General features: G+C 44.9%; 2 protein-coding genes across 2 annotated transcripts; both read left to right on the plus strand.

Moving 5' to 3' along the window:
* The first annotated feature begins 571 nt into the window (after window positions 1–571).
* On the plus strand, window positions 572–14,013 carry ZNF329 (zinc finger protein 329). Its single transcript, XM_032487457.1, has 2 exons — window positions 572–812; window positions 10,733–14,013. Exon 2 carries the CDS (start codon window positions 10,753–10,755, stop codon window positions 12,370–12,372), a length of 1,620 nt encoding a protein of 539 aa, XP_032343348.1. The 5' UTR covers window positions 572–812; window positions 10,733–10,752; the 3' UTR covers window positions 12,373–14,013.
* A 1,010-nt stretch (window positions 14,014–15,023) lies between these two features.
* LOC102511846 (cysteine-rich protein 1) lies at window positions 15,024–17,425 on the plus strand. The gene has a single exon (XM_006191402.3). The coding sequence runs from the start codon at window positions 17,061–17,063 to the stop codon at window positions 17,292–17,294; it is 234 nt and encodes a 77-aa protein (XP_006191464.1). The 5' UTR covers window positions 15,024–17,060; the 3' UTR covers window positions 17,295–17,425.
* Window positions 17,426–18,545: the final 1,120 nt, after the last annotated feature.

The raw sequence follows: 18,545 nt of genomic DNA on the forward strand, positions 1-18,545 counted from the left end.
TGAGAACATTTCTTTCTTTTCAAAGCACATTTTCTTAAGTCCTTATTACTGATTTTTATATACTGATTTTCCCACAACAAATACACTGATTGGCATTCCTAACTGCCTATCTAGAATCCTTACCTAACTGTCTCACTAATGTGTGGCTTCCGTTTAGATTCCTAAATAAATAACCATACTGTCAAAGGATAATGAGGTGCCCTTATTTGAATTTTAACATATTTTTCTCAAAAAAAAAAAAAAGATGTAGAATTATTTCTGGAAACTATGCAGTACATAAAAATAAGGCTGCACAATAATGATTAGAACCGTAGGAGAAAATAAGTATCAGCGAGTCCACACTGAAATCACTAAATAATTGAACAATAAATGCGGAGAAGGGCTAGCTCTTCCAGATGGCACAGTCTTAAGCCTCCGGGCTGGTGGTGAAGGGAGGGCGCAGGGCGGGCGGACGGGAGTCCTGAACCCTCCGGCAACCCACGCCCGGGGTGACGGGACCGGACGGGGTAAGGGGGCCGGACACGGGCAGGGGACTGGACATGGTCAGGGGGCCAGACCAGGTGAGGGGACCGGACCACGTGAGGGGAGCGGACACGGTCAAGGGGCTGGATCGGGTGAGGGGGCTGGACCCGGCGAGGGGTCCGGCCTCAGGTGCAGCCTGGAGCAGAAGTGAAAGGTAGGAACGCCCGTCTCCACACCGCGGAGGCCGCGGAGCCTCCTGGGACGCGCACATCCGGGTCCTGGCGCGCGCACGCGCACTTGCGCGGAACATGGCGGCCGCCCCTGCCGCCGATGCCACCAGCCAGCCTGAGGTGAGTCCGCGCGCTCCTCCGCCCTTCGGTGCCGCGGTTTCCCCGCAAGGGCTGGGTGGGTGTAGGGTCGGGGGCGGTGTCCGCTGGGTCCGGGGTGAGAGGCAGGAGCGGCGCGTCCGTCGGCGGGTTTCCCGCGGGCAGTGGGCGCGCCCATCTCGCAGGCCAGAGATCGGTCCCGGGCGCGGTGGCCCCCGAGAGTGAGGACGCCCCCCGGCGAGTGTAGACGCCGGATAGAGAGTGAGGATGCCTCTCTTCTGCGGGTGTGGACACCTCCCGGCGGGTGGGGACGCCCCCTGGCGGGTGCGGAGGCTCCTCAGCAAGTGTAGACGCTCGGTGGAGGTTCAGTGCGCCTGCCTTCTGCGGGTGTGGACGCTCCCTCTTTCGGTAAGGACGTCCCAACGATTTTTTCCGCGTGGCGCGGGGGTTCCACGCTTGTATCGAGCCTGTCCTTCCATAGGGACCGTTTTGCACCGTGTTCTGGCTGGGCCGCTGCGGGGACCGCCGGATCTGCCGCGCTTCTGCCGGGTGGTGGGAGGGCCGGTATGGGCGTCTGTGGGTTTCAGGCGAAGGTGGCGGTGTTGCGCCCGCAGACTGTGCGGTTTCCCACCGAGTCCGGCAGGTGTCATATCACCTGTCACCCCGCCCCCCCCAAGCTGCAAAATCAGGTCTTGCTGCGGTTCTCAGTGATGGCCGAGTTTTTCCACCTGTTAGTGGCCACTTCGCTTTCCTGTTCCTTGGCTTCGAGGTTCATTTCCGTAGCTCCTCTTCCTCCAATAGTTTATGATAAAGGTTTTACTACAAACGGAAAAGTTGAGGCACTAGCAACCCGTTAACATCTGCTTACTTTCTGTATCCCATATACTTGTTCCCTTTGTCTATTCTTTCAGGCATCCAGTAACCTTTTTTGGGATACTTTCAAAGTAAATGGTAGATTTCACTCCACTTCCCCCTCAGCACCTCAGTATGCTTAACAACCTCAATTAGAGTTCAATATTGCTTTTTAAGTTCTTTTGAGGGAAAACTGACTTACACTGAAATGGGCAGATCTTCATTGTATCAGTGGATGAGTTTTGACAAATGTAATCCGAACCTTTATAAAAATTAACATCACCCCAAAAAGATCCCTATCCTTTGCCAATTAAAACAGTGGGTTGTTAGGGACTTGGGCTTGTAAAAATATGTTTAGAACACCAAGCCTTTGTTATTTTTTCCCCCTGCAGCAGGTAACTTTCCTTCATTTTGTTGCTTATTTCTCTCCCTTACCACCCAACTTCTTACTTTGAAAAGTTTTACACCTACAGAAAAGGTACAGGAATAGTTCAATGAACACTTGTAAAACCATCGATTTACTCAACTTACTAACATTTTATCATATTGGCATTACCTTTCTTTTCTCCCTTCCTGTAGCACACATATGCACACTCTTTGTGTTTTACACAACTTACCCCCAAAGAAGATAAAAGATTTATTACTCCCATAATGAGATTGTCTCAGGAGAGTGCAGCAGGCTTCTCAAGGTGATCCAAAAATAGCCTGAGAGTGCAGGAAAAGGAGGCTAACTGGGATTTTACTGTGATTAGAAAATGGAGATGTCATAAGGGTGGCCTTGCATTGGTTGGGGCTTGCATGGTTTGAGCTTCTCGCCAACACCAAGGAAAAAGTTCTCAGGCTTTGTTGTTAGTTCACCTCCATGTGGGGCAGAAGGAGATGGGGAAGTGTACTGTTGGAGGGGGAGGTGGGGGTTGAAAGCTGTCAGCAGTCATTTATCAAAAATGAAGTCAGACTGTTGATCACAGTTGGTAATCGGGTGGGTAACTTTATTAGGACAGGGCTAAAGTTGGTGGCAAACTATTTTTGTTAACAAATGTATCATTTGAAGAAGTAAACATTATCATGTGTGGTCCACAGAGATGGCAAGAACCATGCAGGTGGGGTCAGACTGCTGAAATCTGGCCACCATTGATGTCAAACATCCAGTCACTGGCCGTAAGTGGATCCCTCTGAAGGGTCATAGACACTGGGTATAAAGCCTTTCAGAGGTGAGTGCCTGGGAATGGAATTCTACACCAGCTTGGCACATCCCCATAAAACTATAACTTCTCTCATGAAGTCTCAAGGTACCAGAAACATGCCAAGTGGATTCTAGACTAGGAGTTCTGACCCTGACAAATTCAACTCTTGCTTATCTTTTTACTGATTTACTTTCTGTCTCTACATTTGCCTATTGTAGACATTTCATATAAGTGTAGTCCTTTGTTTTGGTTTCTTTCACTTAATAATGTTTTCAAGATTCATCCACATTGTAGCCTGTATCAGTACTTGGTTCATTTCTACGGATGGATAATATTCCATTGTATGGATATATTGCATTTTGTTTATCCATTCATCAGTTGATGGACATTTGAGTTGCTTCCATTTTGGATGTGTTACAAATGAACATTCATGTACGAGGTTTTATTTTGTTTTGTTTGGACATATGTTTTCATTTCTCTTGGATAACCTAGGAATGGAACTGACATCATAGGGACGTGGTATCTCAATGTGGTTTTGATATGCATTTTCCTTATGGTTAATAATATTGAGCATCTTTTCATGTGCTTATTGGCCATTTGTATATCTTTGGAGAACTGTCTACTCAGATCCTTTTCCCATTTATGAAGTGGGTTATTGGTCTTTTTATTATTGAATTCTAAGAGTTGTTTATTCTGGATACCAGTGCCTTATCAGATAGATGACTGGCAGGTATTTTATCCTGTCCTGTGAGTTGTCTTTTTCCTTTCTTAGTAACAGTCTTTGAAGCACGAAAGGTTTTAATTTTTTGTGTGTTATATATGTATATATATTTTTTATGTGTGTATATGTATATGTATATTTTTAAATTGAAGAATAGTCAGTTTGCAGTGTTGTGCCAGTTTCTGGTGTACAGCATAATGCTTCAGTCATACATAAACATACATATATTCATTTTCATATTCTTTTTCACCATTTGTTCCTACAAGATATTGAATATAGTTCCCTGTGCTATACAGTATAAACTTGTTTATCAGATTTTGTAAGAATTCTATATTTCGAAGAGAGAGACACTGCCAGAATTCAGTAGTGTTCTGTGCAATTCAGTGGGTTTGTAGATGTAATTCTTGGTGTATTTGTAGGAGAGGACGATCTGTGAGTCTCTTTACTCCCCCAGCTTGGCACCTCCCCCAAGAGGTTTTAATTTTTATTAATCCAGTTCATCTGCTTTGTCAGTTGTACTTTTGGTGTTGGATTCAATTTTCTGAAGATTTCTGTCTATGTTTTTCTTTTAAGAGTTGTGTAGTTTTAGCTCTTATATTTAGGCTTGTGATGCAGTTTGAGTTAATTTTTTTGTATTGCTCACTCTTTATGATCAATAGTTGCAGTGTGCCTCTTACCATACTGAAAATTTTATAGATTATATCAAATATTAATATAATTTTAAAGATTATAAAGTTTTATGTGCATGTGAGGAATCAATAAAAGGAAAAGCATTTGAATTAAAAATTTTATTTCTATATTTAAATGCCTGGCACAGCTACCTGGAAGACATAGGGAGTAGTCTGATGCTGGAGGCCGTAGGCTTGGAGTAAGAGAAATAGGATGGCCTTCCTTGTCTTTAGTGAAACTGAATGAGGTGAGGTATGGCTGGACACTGCTGCAATATGAGTGTTGTGGAAGTGGGTCCAGACCAGGTGTATTTAATAGGAAAGGAAGAAATACAATACCTTAGTGGAAGCAGGTTCTAAGCACTTATGCATTTAAGGCAGTCTAGGCAGCCTAGGATGATCTGGGGTGACAGGTGAAGGGTCAGTCACCCCCTCTGTTATGACTTGGAACAGCATCAGGACAATTTAGCATAGAAGGCAGTTCTCCAGACAGACCTGAAGTCTCAGCATATACTGGGGTTACATTCAGTGTGTAGAAAGCCTTAGAGACCACCTTCTCTGGCCATGGGGAGGAGAAATTAACACTGGGGCTTCAGAGAAGTGGTATTGTGGATATCTGAGGACAGGGTCAGAGGAGGGGGGCGTGGAAACAGAGAACCCCCGTAATTTGTGGACAACATTGAGATGAATTTTTTGACAACATAGTTTTTGTATTATTGTACTGCTGAAAATAGCAATATACAGATATGTATGAGGGCATACATACTGTGAGATTTTTAGAATAACCTTAATTAATGAAATTGAGCGCAATTCCTGCATTAAATACCCTTATTTAATACTATTTCCCTAAGTCTGTCCTAACGTCTGCCTGTATACTTGTGATTATTTGTTCTTTTTGCGGTAACCTCACTATGGCACTCAGGCCCTCACTGATTGAGGGCAAAGTTGGAAGGGCCAGTTTTCATCAAGGAGAAGGTGGTAAATAGGAATGAGGTCATGAATTCAGGGCTGTATTTGGATTTCCTTTCGGCTTCCCTCTCCTAAACAAAAACTGCTTTTCCCTAATGTCTTGTAGCCCATGTGGTATTGCTGTGTACCACGGTACCCCAGGCTGACACCTGCAAGGACGTGGCCCACAGGATAGTCAAGCAGCATGTGGGGTCATCCCCAGCATGGTGGCAGATCTCTGTCCCTGGCTCAGCCCCATCAGAAACTGGCAGTTCCCACTGCTTCCGTCTTTGTGATAACCTGACACCTCCACAGATTTCCAGATGCCCCCAGGGAAAGTACTGCCAAGGTTGAGCTGCAGGTCAGGCTGGGGGAAACTTGTCCCCTTATAGGTATAAATTCACTTGTCACAGCTTTATTGAGATGTAATTCATATACCATATGATTCATTCATTTAAACTGCACAACTCAGGGTTTTCAGTATATTCACAAAGTTGTGTAACCATCACCACTGTGTAATTCCAGAACATTTTCATCAGTCCAAGAGGAAACCGCCTACCCATTAGCAATCACTCTCCATACTCCGTTCTCCCAGCTCCTGGCAACCAAGAGTTGACTTTCAGTATGTACGGAATTGCCTGTTCTGGATGCTGCATACAAATAGGATCAGACAATATGGAATCTTCTGTGTCTGAGTTCCTTCACTGAGCATAATGTTTTTAAGACTCATCTGTGTTGTTGAAGCATTTATCAGTACTTCATTCTTTCTTAAGGCTGAAGAATATCCCATTGTGTGTATGTCCACATTTGGTTTATCCATTCGTCGGCTGATAGACATTTATTTAGGAAGTTTCCATTTTTTTTATCATGAATAGGGCTGCTGTGCCCTCATAATTTGTGTAGAAGTTTATGTGTAATCATGTTTACATTTTTATTGAGTTTTTACCTAGGAATGGAATTCCTAGGTCGTATGGTAACTGTGCTTACTTTCTGAGAAACCGTCAGACTGTTTTGCAAAGCGAAACAGCTTTAAATTCCCTGCACCGTTTTACATTCCCCCAGTGGTGTGTGAGGGTTCCAGTTCCTCCACATACTCACAGCATGTGTTACTGTCCTGTTTTTGATATTCGCCACACTACTGGGTGTGAAGTGGTATCTCACTGTGTTTTTGACTAGTTTCCCTCATGGCTAATGAGGTTGATCATTTTTTCATGTGCTTATTGGCCATCTGTATGTCTTCTTTGGAGAAATGTCTATTGAGATCTTTTGCCTATTTTTAAAATTTGGATTGTCCTGTTATTACTGGGTAAGGGTTTTTTTTATATCTTCTACAAGTCCTTTATCAGATATTTGCTTTGTAAATATTTTCTCCCATTTGGTAGTTTGTCTTTTTACGTTCTTAAATGTCTTTAAGAAAGTGTAAGTCTTATTTCAATAAAGTCTTGTTTCAAATTCTTATTTCTGTTATAGATGAAATGGATAATTCCTTTACTCCTGCTCCCTCCCACACCCCCAAGACAGTCACGATCACAGCTTTGTTAGGTGTGTTGCCAGGGCATTTTAATATTTTTACTTCCAAAATATTTTGTGTGTCTAAACATTTCTCTAAGTGGTATCACCCTGTGTATGTCTTACTTGCCTCCTTTAAGTGCACACATGCATCCTGCCCGCTATAGACCTGTGGGGAGGTGCTCTCCATCTTGTGTTCACAGGACAACTACAGGCCACCCAGGCCCAGTCTACTCAGAAGGCTCAGGATGGGCAATGTGCAGCATGGCGACAGGGCAGCCTCAAGAGGCCTGCAAGTAGGAGTGTCCAGGAGGGACAGCTGGGGACGTGAGCTCCTGACCAGCTGGCCCCTCTGCATCGCTGTTGAGTGCTGTGGACCTAGCAGGCATCTGGATCTTGGTCTGGGCTTCAGAGTGAGCAGTTCTCATGTTTTCTCAGATATGACGTTTACCTTAATTCCCCATGTTCCTGTGTGTTAAGAATTTCCACATAAGGTGAAGGGGTCTACTGCTTTAATCCGGGAGCATTTTGATCATGAGTCTGGGTGAGATTTCTTCGAATTACTTTGTGAATTTATTGAGATGGGGTGTAGGGGGCTGTCTTCTCTTTTTACCTGAAAATGTGGGGAACTGTATCAGTAGGTGTTCTAATGTTTCATAGTCCTTGCTTTCCTAGGATAAATCCAGCGTTGCCGTTTTGGTAACTTTCTTCTATTTCTAAAGTCTCGTTTTCATGATGAAGATCACTTATGTGTGCCTTCTTGTTCTTTTTTTATGATTACTCTTGTCAATGGTATATCTATTTCATTGGTCTTTTTAAGTAATAGGCTTTTGTTTTTCTCGATCTTCTTGGCTGTTCCCTTGTTTTCAGTTTTTGTGATTTCTGCTCTTACTGCCACCTCCCTCCCACCTCCTGTTGGTTTACTCTGCAGCTCTTTCCCTTAAGTCTTAAGTGGAACAGTGAACTAACAGTCTTTGGTCTTCTCTGTAAAACCTAAGTACCAAAGACCAACATTTTCTGCCTAGGAGCTGCATTAGCTGCATCCTCTTTTGCCACACGTTTTGAAGTGTACCATTTCCATTGTTCAGTTCTTTGTGTTTCCCAAGTAGATGTTTTCTAGCTTTCATCAAGATATCTCTTTGATCTGTGAATTAATAAGAAACAGGTTTTTGTTTTTTTCAAGTTTTTTTTTTTTTTTATTTTGTTTTCTTTCTGTTACTGGTTTTTAATTTGACCACATTTATTGTCAACAGATTGTGGCCTGGCCTTTGTTGAACTTGTTCTTTGGACCATTTACGATCAGGTAGCAAATTTTCCACTTGTGCTTAGAAAGCCTTCGGTTCTGGTTGGTGGTGGCTCTTCGTCCAGCTGTGGGACCAGGCTGGTTAGTTACAGTCTCTCATGCTTATCTCTGTTCAGTTTTCTGAATTTCCATTTCTGAGAGAGGTTCATTCAGCCCCCACCCACCGCCCATATGGTTGGATTTGCTGGCTTTGTTCTGTATTGGAGGCATGCTGTTAATGTAGACATCTTTGCCATTGTTATATTGCCCCTCCATCAACTTGAATAGCAAAGTATGCTTAGCCAAGGACCGTGCAGTCTTGGTTGGTTAGCATTTGTCTGTTCCAAGCATTTGCTTTTGTCTTCTGTGTCCTTCTGCTTTGGTGTGTCTGTTACAAACACATTTTTAATGCCATCTGACAGAATGTCTTGATCTTGCCCTTTAAGGCCACTTACATTTATTGTTACTGGTGGTGTCCTATTTCATACTTTCTGTTGTAACCGGTCATTTCTGGGCTTTCCCCCCTTATCAGCTTCTTCTGGATTGATCTGATGGTGTTTTTTTTTTCCCTTTATTGATCTTTTCTCCTGCAACAGGGTTTTTCCACTTCAGCACTGCTGACATTTGGGCTGGGTCATTCTGTGCTGTGAGGGGCTGTCCAGGGTTTTAAAGAGTGTTTAGCGGCATCCCTAGATCCCAGTAGCCTCTGCCCCCCCGTCATGACAACTGAAAATGTTCCCAGACATTACCAGGTGTCCCCGGGGAGTAGGACCATCTCTGGTTGAGAACCACTGCTCTGTGGGCTTGGAAGTTTGTTTTTTTTTTCAAACTTTTTTTTTTTTTATTGAGTTATAGTCATTTTGCAATGTTGTCAAATGGTTTGGAAGTTTTACACAACATTTATTCTTTTTTTCCTGACTTGACCACGTCTGACATGAATCGTGAATAACGTGTGAGAATGCCAGGACACTTAATTTTGTCCCCTTTATTCGCCTCACTGCCACTCAGTATTTTAGTCCATCCTGTTGTTACGCCCCGAGGCATTGTTATTGCTGCATTTTATGTGGTCATCACTGGGTTTGATTTACATACACAGTCTCTCCATTCCTTCCTTCTAGGTTTTTTTTCCTGAAGAACAGTCTTTCTATTCTTCTGGCCAGTGTCCTTGGCGATAAACTTTGCTTCTGCTTTTCTGAATCTGTCTTTATCTTACCTTCACTCTTGGACAATAATGTGACTGACCGTTTTTCCCTCATCATTTTGAAAGTACCCTTCCATTATCATCAGGTTTCTGTTTTTGTTACCTAGTGGTGCTGTTCATCCCCACTGGTGGTCTGTCTGCTTCCTGCTGGCCTTTAAGAGCGACCACCTCCTTAGGCATAGCTTGCTCTCTAGGTATTCCCCGGACTCGTGCTTTCTGAGTCTGAGATGCCGCCAAGTGGAACTGGGAGGTGGTGGAAGGTGCCCGTTTCATGTCTCCACTACGCCTCTAGCTGAGCAGACTGACCACTGTACGCACCCCCCAGCTGTCTTCCTGCAAGACCTGCCCACACCTTGTTTTACTTTTACTCACATGAAATGTGCGTATTTTGTGTTCTTAAAGTAGCAGGTTTGTAATTGCCTACATGATGATGGGAATGAGCAAATATTTATGTTTTCAGGACATTTTTATTTCCTCTCCATGAAATGCCTCTTTTATCCTTTACCTTTTGTGTGTGTGTGTGTGTGTGTGTGTGTGTGTGCTTTCTGTGAGAATTTTTTAATAGATCTTGGGCACTATTCCTTTGTCTCTTTTATACTTTATAGTATCATCTCTCCAGCTGCCACGTGTGTTTTGACTCTTATTGTGTCTTGTTGTTTGGAATTTTTTTATGTTGGTATCAAGTTGTTGATCTTTGTATGGCTTTTGCTTATTAAGCCATTTTGATCAAGGACTCCCCCATTCATGAAGGTACCCTACATAATTTAAACTTTGAATTTATGTTAAGGTCTTTATCTATTTGAAATTAAAAAAAAAAAACTTTCCTGAGGTAAGGGTCTAATTTCATTTTACCTGGAGAAAAAAAAGCATTGAGAGCCAGTTGTCTTGATATCATCAAGTCAGAGGGGTGGAGGGTGGTTAGAGGAAGGTGAACAATGTTGAAGACATTGGCAACCACTTAGAGAACTGTCCTTCCCAGCTCAGAGCCAGCCTCAGACATGATGTAATTCTCACAATAACCCCGCAGGGAGGTCACTGACAGATCTAGGAATTCAGAACTTTCAGGTCACCAGACCTGTGCTGTGTCCCATCTGTGAAGGCAGAGCTCTGCCACAAAGGTGGGGTGAGAACTGCCCACTCAGTGCTGCATAAGCCCACTGTGAAGTGCAGGCCCTGGAGTGTGTGCTGAGTGTTGGTAGGGGCAGTGGGTGGTGGGGACAAGCACACAGCAGCTGAGATGGTGTTCTTGTGTAAGCAGTGACACCTGGCCCTGGTCTCCCACGTGAGGGGCTAATCCTTCTGGTGACATTTCCCCCCAACACTGTTCCTCCTGCCTGTTCTCTGGGAGGATGAAAATGCCATGTGGCTCTTCTTGAACGTGTTCTTGGCTCTTGTTGAACATGTTCTTGGCTCCATCCCTTGACTTTCACTTTATCTCCCACCTTGTATAGATGTGAATTTGAAAAAGAAAACTGGTAAAGATACACACCCTCACGCCTGGCCTATCACCATTTTTCATTCCTCTTCCAGGTACAGCTTCATGTATTTAAGTCTGTCTTTTTCATTCTTTACTTTCCAGCCTGAGACACGAGATTGAAAATGACAGCTCAGAACATTCCTGCAGAAGAACTATCCTGTGACATGGAGGTGGAAGGATTCATGAGGGAGGGTCCTCATTTCTCCATTCTAGGTGAAAGTTGGGACTGTGAGAACCAAGAGGGGCATTTGAGGCAATCAGCTATAACTCAGGAGGAACCAGGAGCTCAGGAAGCAGTTCGTGAATATCCTGGGTTTGGGGAGCATTTGAGTGTGAGCCCAGACCTTCCACGACATCAGAGAGTTTCTGCAGCCAACGGTTTCCATGTACACGGCTCAGATGTTAAAAGTCTAAATTGTGACCCAGCTTTATACAGTTGTCAGAAAAGCTGTGTAGCTAAGAGAACAGGTAACAGTGACACTTGTGGGAAAGCCTTCAACCATTCCATGGAAGTTATTCAGTTTGGAAGAACTCAAACTAGAGAGAAACCCTATAAATACATTGAAAGTGTGAAGCCTTTTAACCATTTTGCCTCTCTTGGTGAGCAAAAAATAATGAAAAGAGGTAAGAAACTGTATGAGGGTAAGGACTTTGGGGACATCTTTGCCCTGAGTTCATCTCTTACTGAAAACAGGAGGAGCGGCCCTGGAGAGAAGCTGTATAAATGTGCTGAATGTGGCAAGTGCTTCAAACGGAACTCTTCCCTTGTTTTGCATCACCGAACTCACACTGGAGAGAAACCTTATACCTGTAGTGAGTGTGGAAAATCCTTCTCCAAGAACTACAACCTGATTGTACATCAAAGAATCCATACAGGAGAGAAGCCCTATAAATGCAGTAAATGTGGGAAAGCCTTCAGCGATGGGTCAGCTCTGACGCAACACCAGAGAATTCACACTGGGGAGAAACCTTACGAATGCTTAGAATGTGGAAAAACCTTCAACCGAAATTCATCCCTGATTCTGCATCAAAGGACTCATACAGGGGAGAAACCGTATAGATGTAATGAGTGTGGTAAACCTTTCACCGACATCTCTCATCTCACCGTGCATCTCAGGATCCACACTGGGGAGAAGCCCTACGAATGCAGCAGGTGCGGAAAGGCCTTCCGAGACGGCTCTTACCTCACTCAGCACGAGAGGACGCACACTGGAGAGAAGCCCTTCGAATGTGTGGAATGCGGGAAATCCTTCAACCGGAACTCTCACCTCATCGTGCATCAAAAAATCCATTCTGGGGAGAAACCCTACGAGTGTACCGAATGTGGGAAAACTTTCATTGAGAGTGCTTACCTCATCAGGCACCAGAGGATCCATACTGGCGAGAAGCCCTATGGCTGTGACCAGTGTCAGAAGCTTTTCAGGAACATTGCCGGCCTCATCCGTCACCAGAGGACTCATACTGGCGAGAAGCCCTATGAGTGTAGTCAGTGTGGCAAAGCTTTCAGGGACAGCTCCTGTCTGACCAAGCATCAGAGAATTCACACTAAGGAGACCCCATACCAGTGTCCAGAATGTGGAAAGTCCTTCAAGCAGAACTCTCACCTGGCAGTGCATCAGAGACTCCACAGCAGGGAGGGTCCCAGCCATTGTCCTCAGTGTGGGAAGGCATTCAGAAGGAGCTCTTCCCTCGTCCGGCACCGAAGATCACACCCAGGAGAACAGCCTGTGGACACTTCATGAACTTGGGCCACACTCGTCTTCCAACTTGCTGTCAAAAACCTGTGTGAAGGAGCAGCGTCTTCAGGGCAGGCTCCTCCCTTTCAGTGGAAAAGACTCCGTTGAGCTATCCAGTGGATCAGTGGATATGAAACAGTCCTTAGCCATACTGTTAAGTTGGTACATGAGGGAATTCTCGGAGAGAATACAGGATGGTAAGAGACTTGGCAGAGGCTTCAGGGATGACCCAGCCTGTACCAAACCCAGTCGTACATACACTGGAATAAAACCTGCGGGAGTCGGGAAGATGCTTCCCCAGAGGCCCACCCACCCCTGCATCAGAGTCCTTAAACGGGGGAGGACCTGTGTGACCGGGCTGAGGGACCCTTCAACAGGAAGCTCCTGCCTTACTGGAGGGAAGCAAACTCTTACTTGATCCACTGAGGGGCACTTTCGGCGGGAGCCCTTCCCATCTTCTCTGTATCAGCAAAGGCAACCTTTGGGAGGCCCCACACAGTGCTCCATCCCGCAGCAGCCACACACAGTGGGTTGCTGTTTGAATGTGTTTCTGTGTTGTGGTCCTGCAAGATGCTGAGGACTCATTTCAGGAGAGGCAGCTGGAAGAGGAAGTTGCTTGTGAGTGGACAGTGGTGTTGTCCCTCTTAAGAGGAGGCTGAAGCAGGCTCCTGCCAACAGGGAAGGCCTGCTGCTAAGATGTGTGGCGCATCGCTTTAGTTGTTGAGACAAAAAACACTGAGTTGTGTGTTTACGTTGTCCCCCCTCATCATTCGGGACACTTCTGACCTGTTCCACGCGGCCATTGCCAGACCATAACGATGAAGGTTTTGTGGCCGTGTTGAAACTGCTTGTGATATGGCTGGCAACCAGAAGCATGAAATGCAAGGTTTGCTGTTGCTGCAGCCACGCAAAGATGTGCACATATATGGATGTAGGTTGGAAGCTGATCATGGAGAAATAAATGTGGTTTTCCAAGAGAACTATTAACTGTGTATGATTTTTCTTCTATTACAAATCATGCATTGTTAAAATAACTTGATGAGGAATAAAAAGGTGGAGATAAAAGGAGGTGAGTTTGGGGTTTCTTTGGACCTTTTTAAAACCAGAAGTGACTTGGTCAGGGTCACAGGGCAGCTGTAAGCATGAATGGGGGGCAACTTCTCTGGAATCGGCTTCCCACAGCTTGGGACATAAGAGTAATTTCCTTCTTTGGGACTTGGATCATGAGAAGGTGTTACTATGGAGAAGAGGGTGGGTCTCAGAGAATGGGGAGTCAGAGGCCACAGAGAGGTCTGGGAGGACCTGGGAGCACCCCTTCCAAGGCCGTGTGACACTGCCTGGGTGAGAGCTGTCGCCTGGGAGCTCTGGGCGGCTGCCCTTGGAACTGTGACAAGCTTTTCTGGAGGCAGAGTCGGGGGAAGGCTGCTGAGTGAATGGAAGCTGTGAGATGATAAGTCTGTGTTGTTTTAAGCTGTGAGGTTTGTGGTAATTTGTTCCGGCAACAACAAAAAAAATTAACATAAGCCTGGTGGAAGAAGCAGCAAATACTGTGAGCCCTAACACAGGTTACCTCTGTTGTCTTCTTAATTTTTTTGGCCTGGCCATAATGTTTTGCTTTGTTTTTAATTAAAGTATAGTTGATTTCCAGTGTCGTGCTAGTTTCTGGTGTCTTCTGGCCATAATGTTTTAATTGATAGCAACTGTCACCTCCATGTCCCATCTCCTCCCATCTCCCCCTTGGTCACTCTGTTCAAGTTTCAGTGGCCTCCCTGCTCTTCCTGAGACACACCAGGCACGCTCTGATGTCAGGGCCCCTGCAATGCCCATTCTCTCTGTGGGGATCCTCTTCCCCCAACACATCAAGCTCATTTCCTCACCTCCTGCAGTTCATCAGTCACACATCACCTTCTCAGTGAGGCCTTCCCTGACTACTCTGTTTAAAATTGTAACCGCCCCTGCCCAACACAGACACTCCGTCCTCTTTCCCTGCTTTAGGTCTCTCCAAGGCATCCCCACCATCCAGTGCTTGTTCATCTTCCCTGCTGGACTGTAAACACCTTGTTCTGTTTTCTTGGCCTCCCTGGCTGTTGTAATACTGCAGCAGGTACTCAGTAAATGCTTGTTGAGCTAAGAGTTAGATGGAGGTAAACCAGCACAAGTGAACAGTGGGCATCCATGCTGTGGGTGCATGTCTTTATTTTTTTCTGATTCTAAGGTAATTCTTGCTCAGTGAGGGCCAAGACTTGCAAAGTCCAGAAAAACATGAAAATAAGAAATCACATCTGGAGTCTAACCTTCCACCAGCAATCATTCATGTTTTGGAAAACATCTTGCAGTTCACTCATTCAGTCAACAAACACCTGATGAGCATCTGAGACGTCAACATGTTGGTCCCCTTGAAGTCTAACTGGGAGCAAGGCAGTGTGTCCAGCCTCATGGAACTGTCTAGTTAGAGAGCAAGATGGGCATTCATCAAACAGTCACAAAACATCAACTTGAACTTGAATAGGAAAAAGAACCAAAACAATAGCAGAGAGCCAGGAGGAAAGGAGTTAATTCCTCCAAGGGGCGGGGAGGGAAGACTGCCCCACTTGGAGCGATATGTGCTGATGTGGAGGGGAAGTGGGGGGGCATCAGGGAGGAGGAGGGGAGGGGAGCAGGCAGGACCAGGTAGGAAGAGCCTTGTAGACCTCGTATTTTGTTAGAGGAGCACTCAGGGTGGAGACCCAAGATGCAAGCGACCACGGGAGAAACAGAGGGGATGGAGGCAGCCAGATGAAGACGAAGTGGCCAAGAAGGGAGGAGGGAAGCCAGGGTGCATGGCATTGTGGACCAAGAGAGAATGGAGTTGGGATACGTCAAATTCAGGGAGGGGCAGTAAAGCCGTTGTGACATCCCTTCTTGGACAGCTATTGGAGAAGTGGCTTCCCTGGAGAAGAGGACGGGGTGAGGTGGAAGGCTGCCTTTGCCAAATAAAAAAACCCACATTTACAAGGGCAGCATTTCAGACCTCCAGAGATGCATGGGTTGAGAGTATGTGTGACCAAGAAGACAACAGCATATAAATAAGTCTAGGATGTCTAGGCTTAGGGTGACCAAAGCAGTTCAACTAAATCAGTGGCCATTTATGGTAAAAGAGATTAAACAATTTTCTAAATTGAAAAAAATTCACATGTACAATTCAGTGTATTTAGTATTTTCACGAGATTGGTCAGCCATCGCCGTTCTTCCATTCCATTCCATTTCATTACTCCACAAAAGGAACCAAGTACCCATTAGCACTCCTCATTCCCTCCTTCCTCCAGCCGCTGGCAACCACCAGTCTGCTGTCTGTCTCTGTGGACTTCACCACCCTGCACATTTCACATAAGTGGCATCCTCCAGCCCATGCAGCCAGTCGCTCATTTAACTCAGCATAATGTTGCCAGGGCTCATCCATGTTGCAACAGGTGTCTGTGCTTCATTCCTTTTTATGGCTGAATACTATTTCATCACATGGCTATACCATCCTTCCATCAGTTAAGGGACATTTGGGTTGTTTCACGTGGGGACTCTTATGCGTAAGGCTGCTCTGATTGTTCATGTACAAGTTTTTGTGTGAATACTTGAGTACTCTTGAGTAAGACACCTTGGAGTGGAATTGCTGCGTTACATGGCAACTCTATGTTTAATCTGTCAACGAAAGTTCAATTAACAATCAAAATAAGAAAAAAAAAAGAATTTTATTTGAGACTAACTGAGGATTATAACCTGGGAGACAGACTCGGAAACCGAGAACCGTCCCACCTGCTAGAAGTCAAAGGTAGAGTAGCACACATTTTTGAGACAAAGGATCAAAACGACATACTGATATTTTAACAAATTTCACCAAAGACACGTAGTCCAGGTGAGCGCTTATGAAGGAAGCAGCAAGTCAACATGACCCTCCAACAGAGCTGGGAAAGAACACTATTCTTCTGAGAAATTACATTGCTAATGTCAGAAGAAGGGGGAAAATGATCTTCCTTACCTTTGAAGGTAAAACTGTCCTTACCTCCGAGCAGACGTTCCCATGTTTGAGGAGCTCTGGTTAATGTGTAAATGCAGGTGCACACTGCACGTTAGGGAGAGAAGGAGGAGGCCCAAACAGACAGAATTTTATTCAAATTTTCTTGTCCTGCCTTAAAATATGAATTTTATTTCATCAAACCTTTTGAGGTACTGCCAGACTTATCCACAACAGCTCTACCATTTTATGCTCCCACCAACAATGTATAACTATTCTAATCTCTCCACAAGCTTACCAGCATTTGTTACTACTTGTCTTTTTTATTATAACCATCATAGTAGGTATGAAGTCGTATCTCATGGTTTTGTAAGAATTTAAAAATAGTTAAAATCCGGTGGTGATATCTCACACTGTACATTAGGGGTTAGCAAATTTCTGTAAAAGGCAAGATAATAAATATTTTAGGCTTTGCACACCAATGGTCTCTGCTGTAACAACTCGACTGTTGTAGTGTGAAAGCAGCTGTAGGCAATTTGTAAGCAAATGCGCGTGGTTGTATTCCAGTAAAATTTCATGTGTGAACTTTGAACTTCATATAATTTCCGTCTGTCATTGAACCTTATTCTTTTGATTTTTTTCAACCATCTTTGAGTCCCACACACCTGCCGGCTCCTGCCCAGTCAGCCCACCCAGACCAGGCGCCACCATGCCCAAGTGCCCCAAGTGTGACAAGGAGGTGTACTTTGCTGAGCGGGTGACCTGCCTCGGGAAGGACTGGCATCGGCCTTGCCTGAAGTGTGAGAAATGTGGAAAGATGCTGACCTCAGGGGGTCACGCTGAGCATGAAGGCAAGCCCTATTGCAACCACCCCTACTACGCTGCCATGTTCGGACCCAAAGGCTTTGGGCGTGGTGGAGGTGAGAGTCACACTTTCAAGTGAACCCAGGTTTTGGAGACCCCATCCCTGGCTGCCCGCTAGGCCGCTGCCCCTCCAGGCTGATGGGAGGCCTACCCACCAGCACCTGGGTCTCCCCTGTAGACCTCTATGCCCTCAATAAACCTGGACTCCTGTAAAAAAAAAATAAATAAATAAAATAAAAACCATCTTTGGCTCTCAGGCCGTATAAAAACTGGTGCTGGACTGGATTTGACCTGTGGGCCGTAGCTTGACCCCTGCTATGCACAAAAATAGGTTCTTGAGGACTGCAGCTCTAAATAAGAAAAGGCAAAACCATAGAGTTCAGAGGGAAAAACAGAATGTCTTTGTGATCTTGGCAGAGACCAATATTTTTTAACCAAACCAGGGACAACTGATAAACCTAGCTACATTAAAGTTAAGGACTTGTGTTCGTTAGAAAGCAGTGTTACACAAGTGAAAAAGGCAAGCGACAGAGTAGGTGATAGTAATTGATGCTCACAGACCCCACAGAGGACTGGTGTCCAGAATACACAAAGAACTCGGCGTCCCAATAAGAAAGAAAACACAGCATAAAAACGGGCAAGTGACTTGAACAGACCTATCATTTGCAATCCCTATCAAAATGCCAATGGCATTTTTCACAGAACTAGAACAAACAATTTTTAAATTGGCATGGAAACACAAAATTAACTAATGCCTGAGGAAGTAACCCTCAGGAGATGAGGAAGGTGGTCAAAACATTATCCAGGCGATGAGAGGGAAGTGGGTGTCATTATTAAAGCACAGCCCATAGCAGAGATACTCTTGGTGCTGGAGCTGCGCCTTTTGCTGTTAGCCGTTGTACACACAAGAACCCGTAGAGGTGGTAGAGTTGTGTAGAGCTTAGTGCAGGCACAGACAAATGAGCACAGCTGAAATTGAGGAATGTGAAGAGGATCAGTGGATTGCATGAAAGTATCTTGGCTGTGTTATTTTACCATAGTTTTGCAGATTGTAACCAGTGTGAGGAACTAGGCAAAGCATACAAGGCATCATTCTGTTATTACTTTTAATTGTATGAGAATCTACAATTATTTTAATAAAAATTTCAATTAAAAGAAAAACCTCAGTACCTTGTCTGGAGTTCTAACTCCACAGCCTGAGATACGTTGTACCCGTTTGCTGGGTACCCGTGGCCTCAGGGGAAGACTGAGTGTGAGGAAGAAGCCCAGAGGTCAGAGTGAGCTCGGGTGCACAGATGTGAGGCCCTGGTGTGACATGAAAAGAGGACAG

This window comes from Camelus ferus, chromosome 9 (assembly GCF_009834535.1).
Source record: "Camelus ferus isolate YT-003-E chromosome 9, BCGSAC_Cfer_1.0, whole genome shotgun sequence".
In the NCBI taxonomy this organism is placed as follows: Eukaryota; Metazoa; Chordata; class Mammalia; order Artiodactyla; family Camelidae; genus Camelus; species Camelus ferus.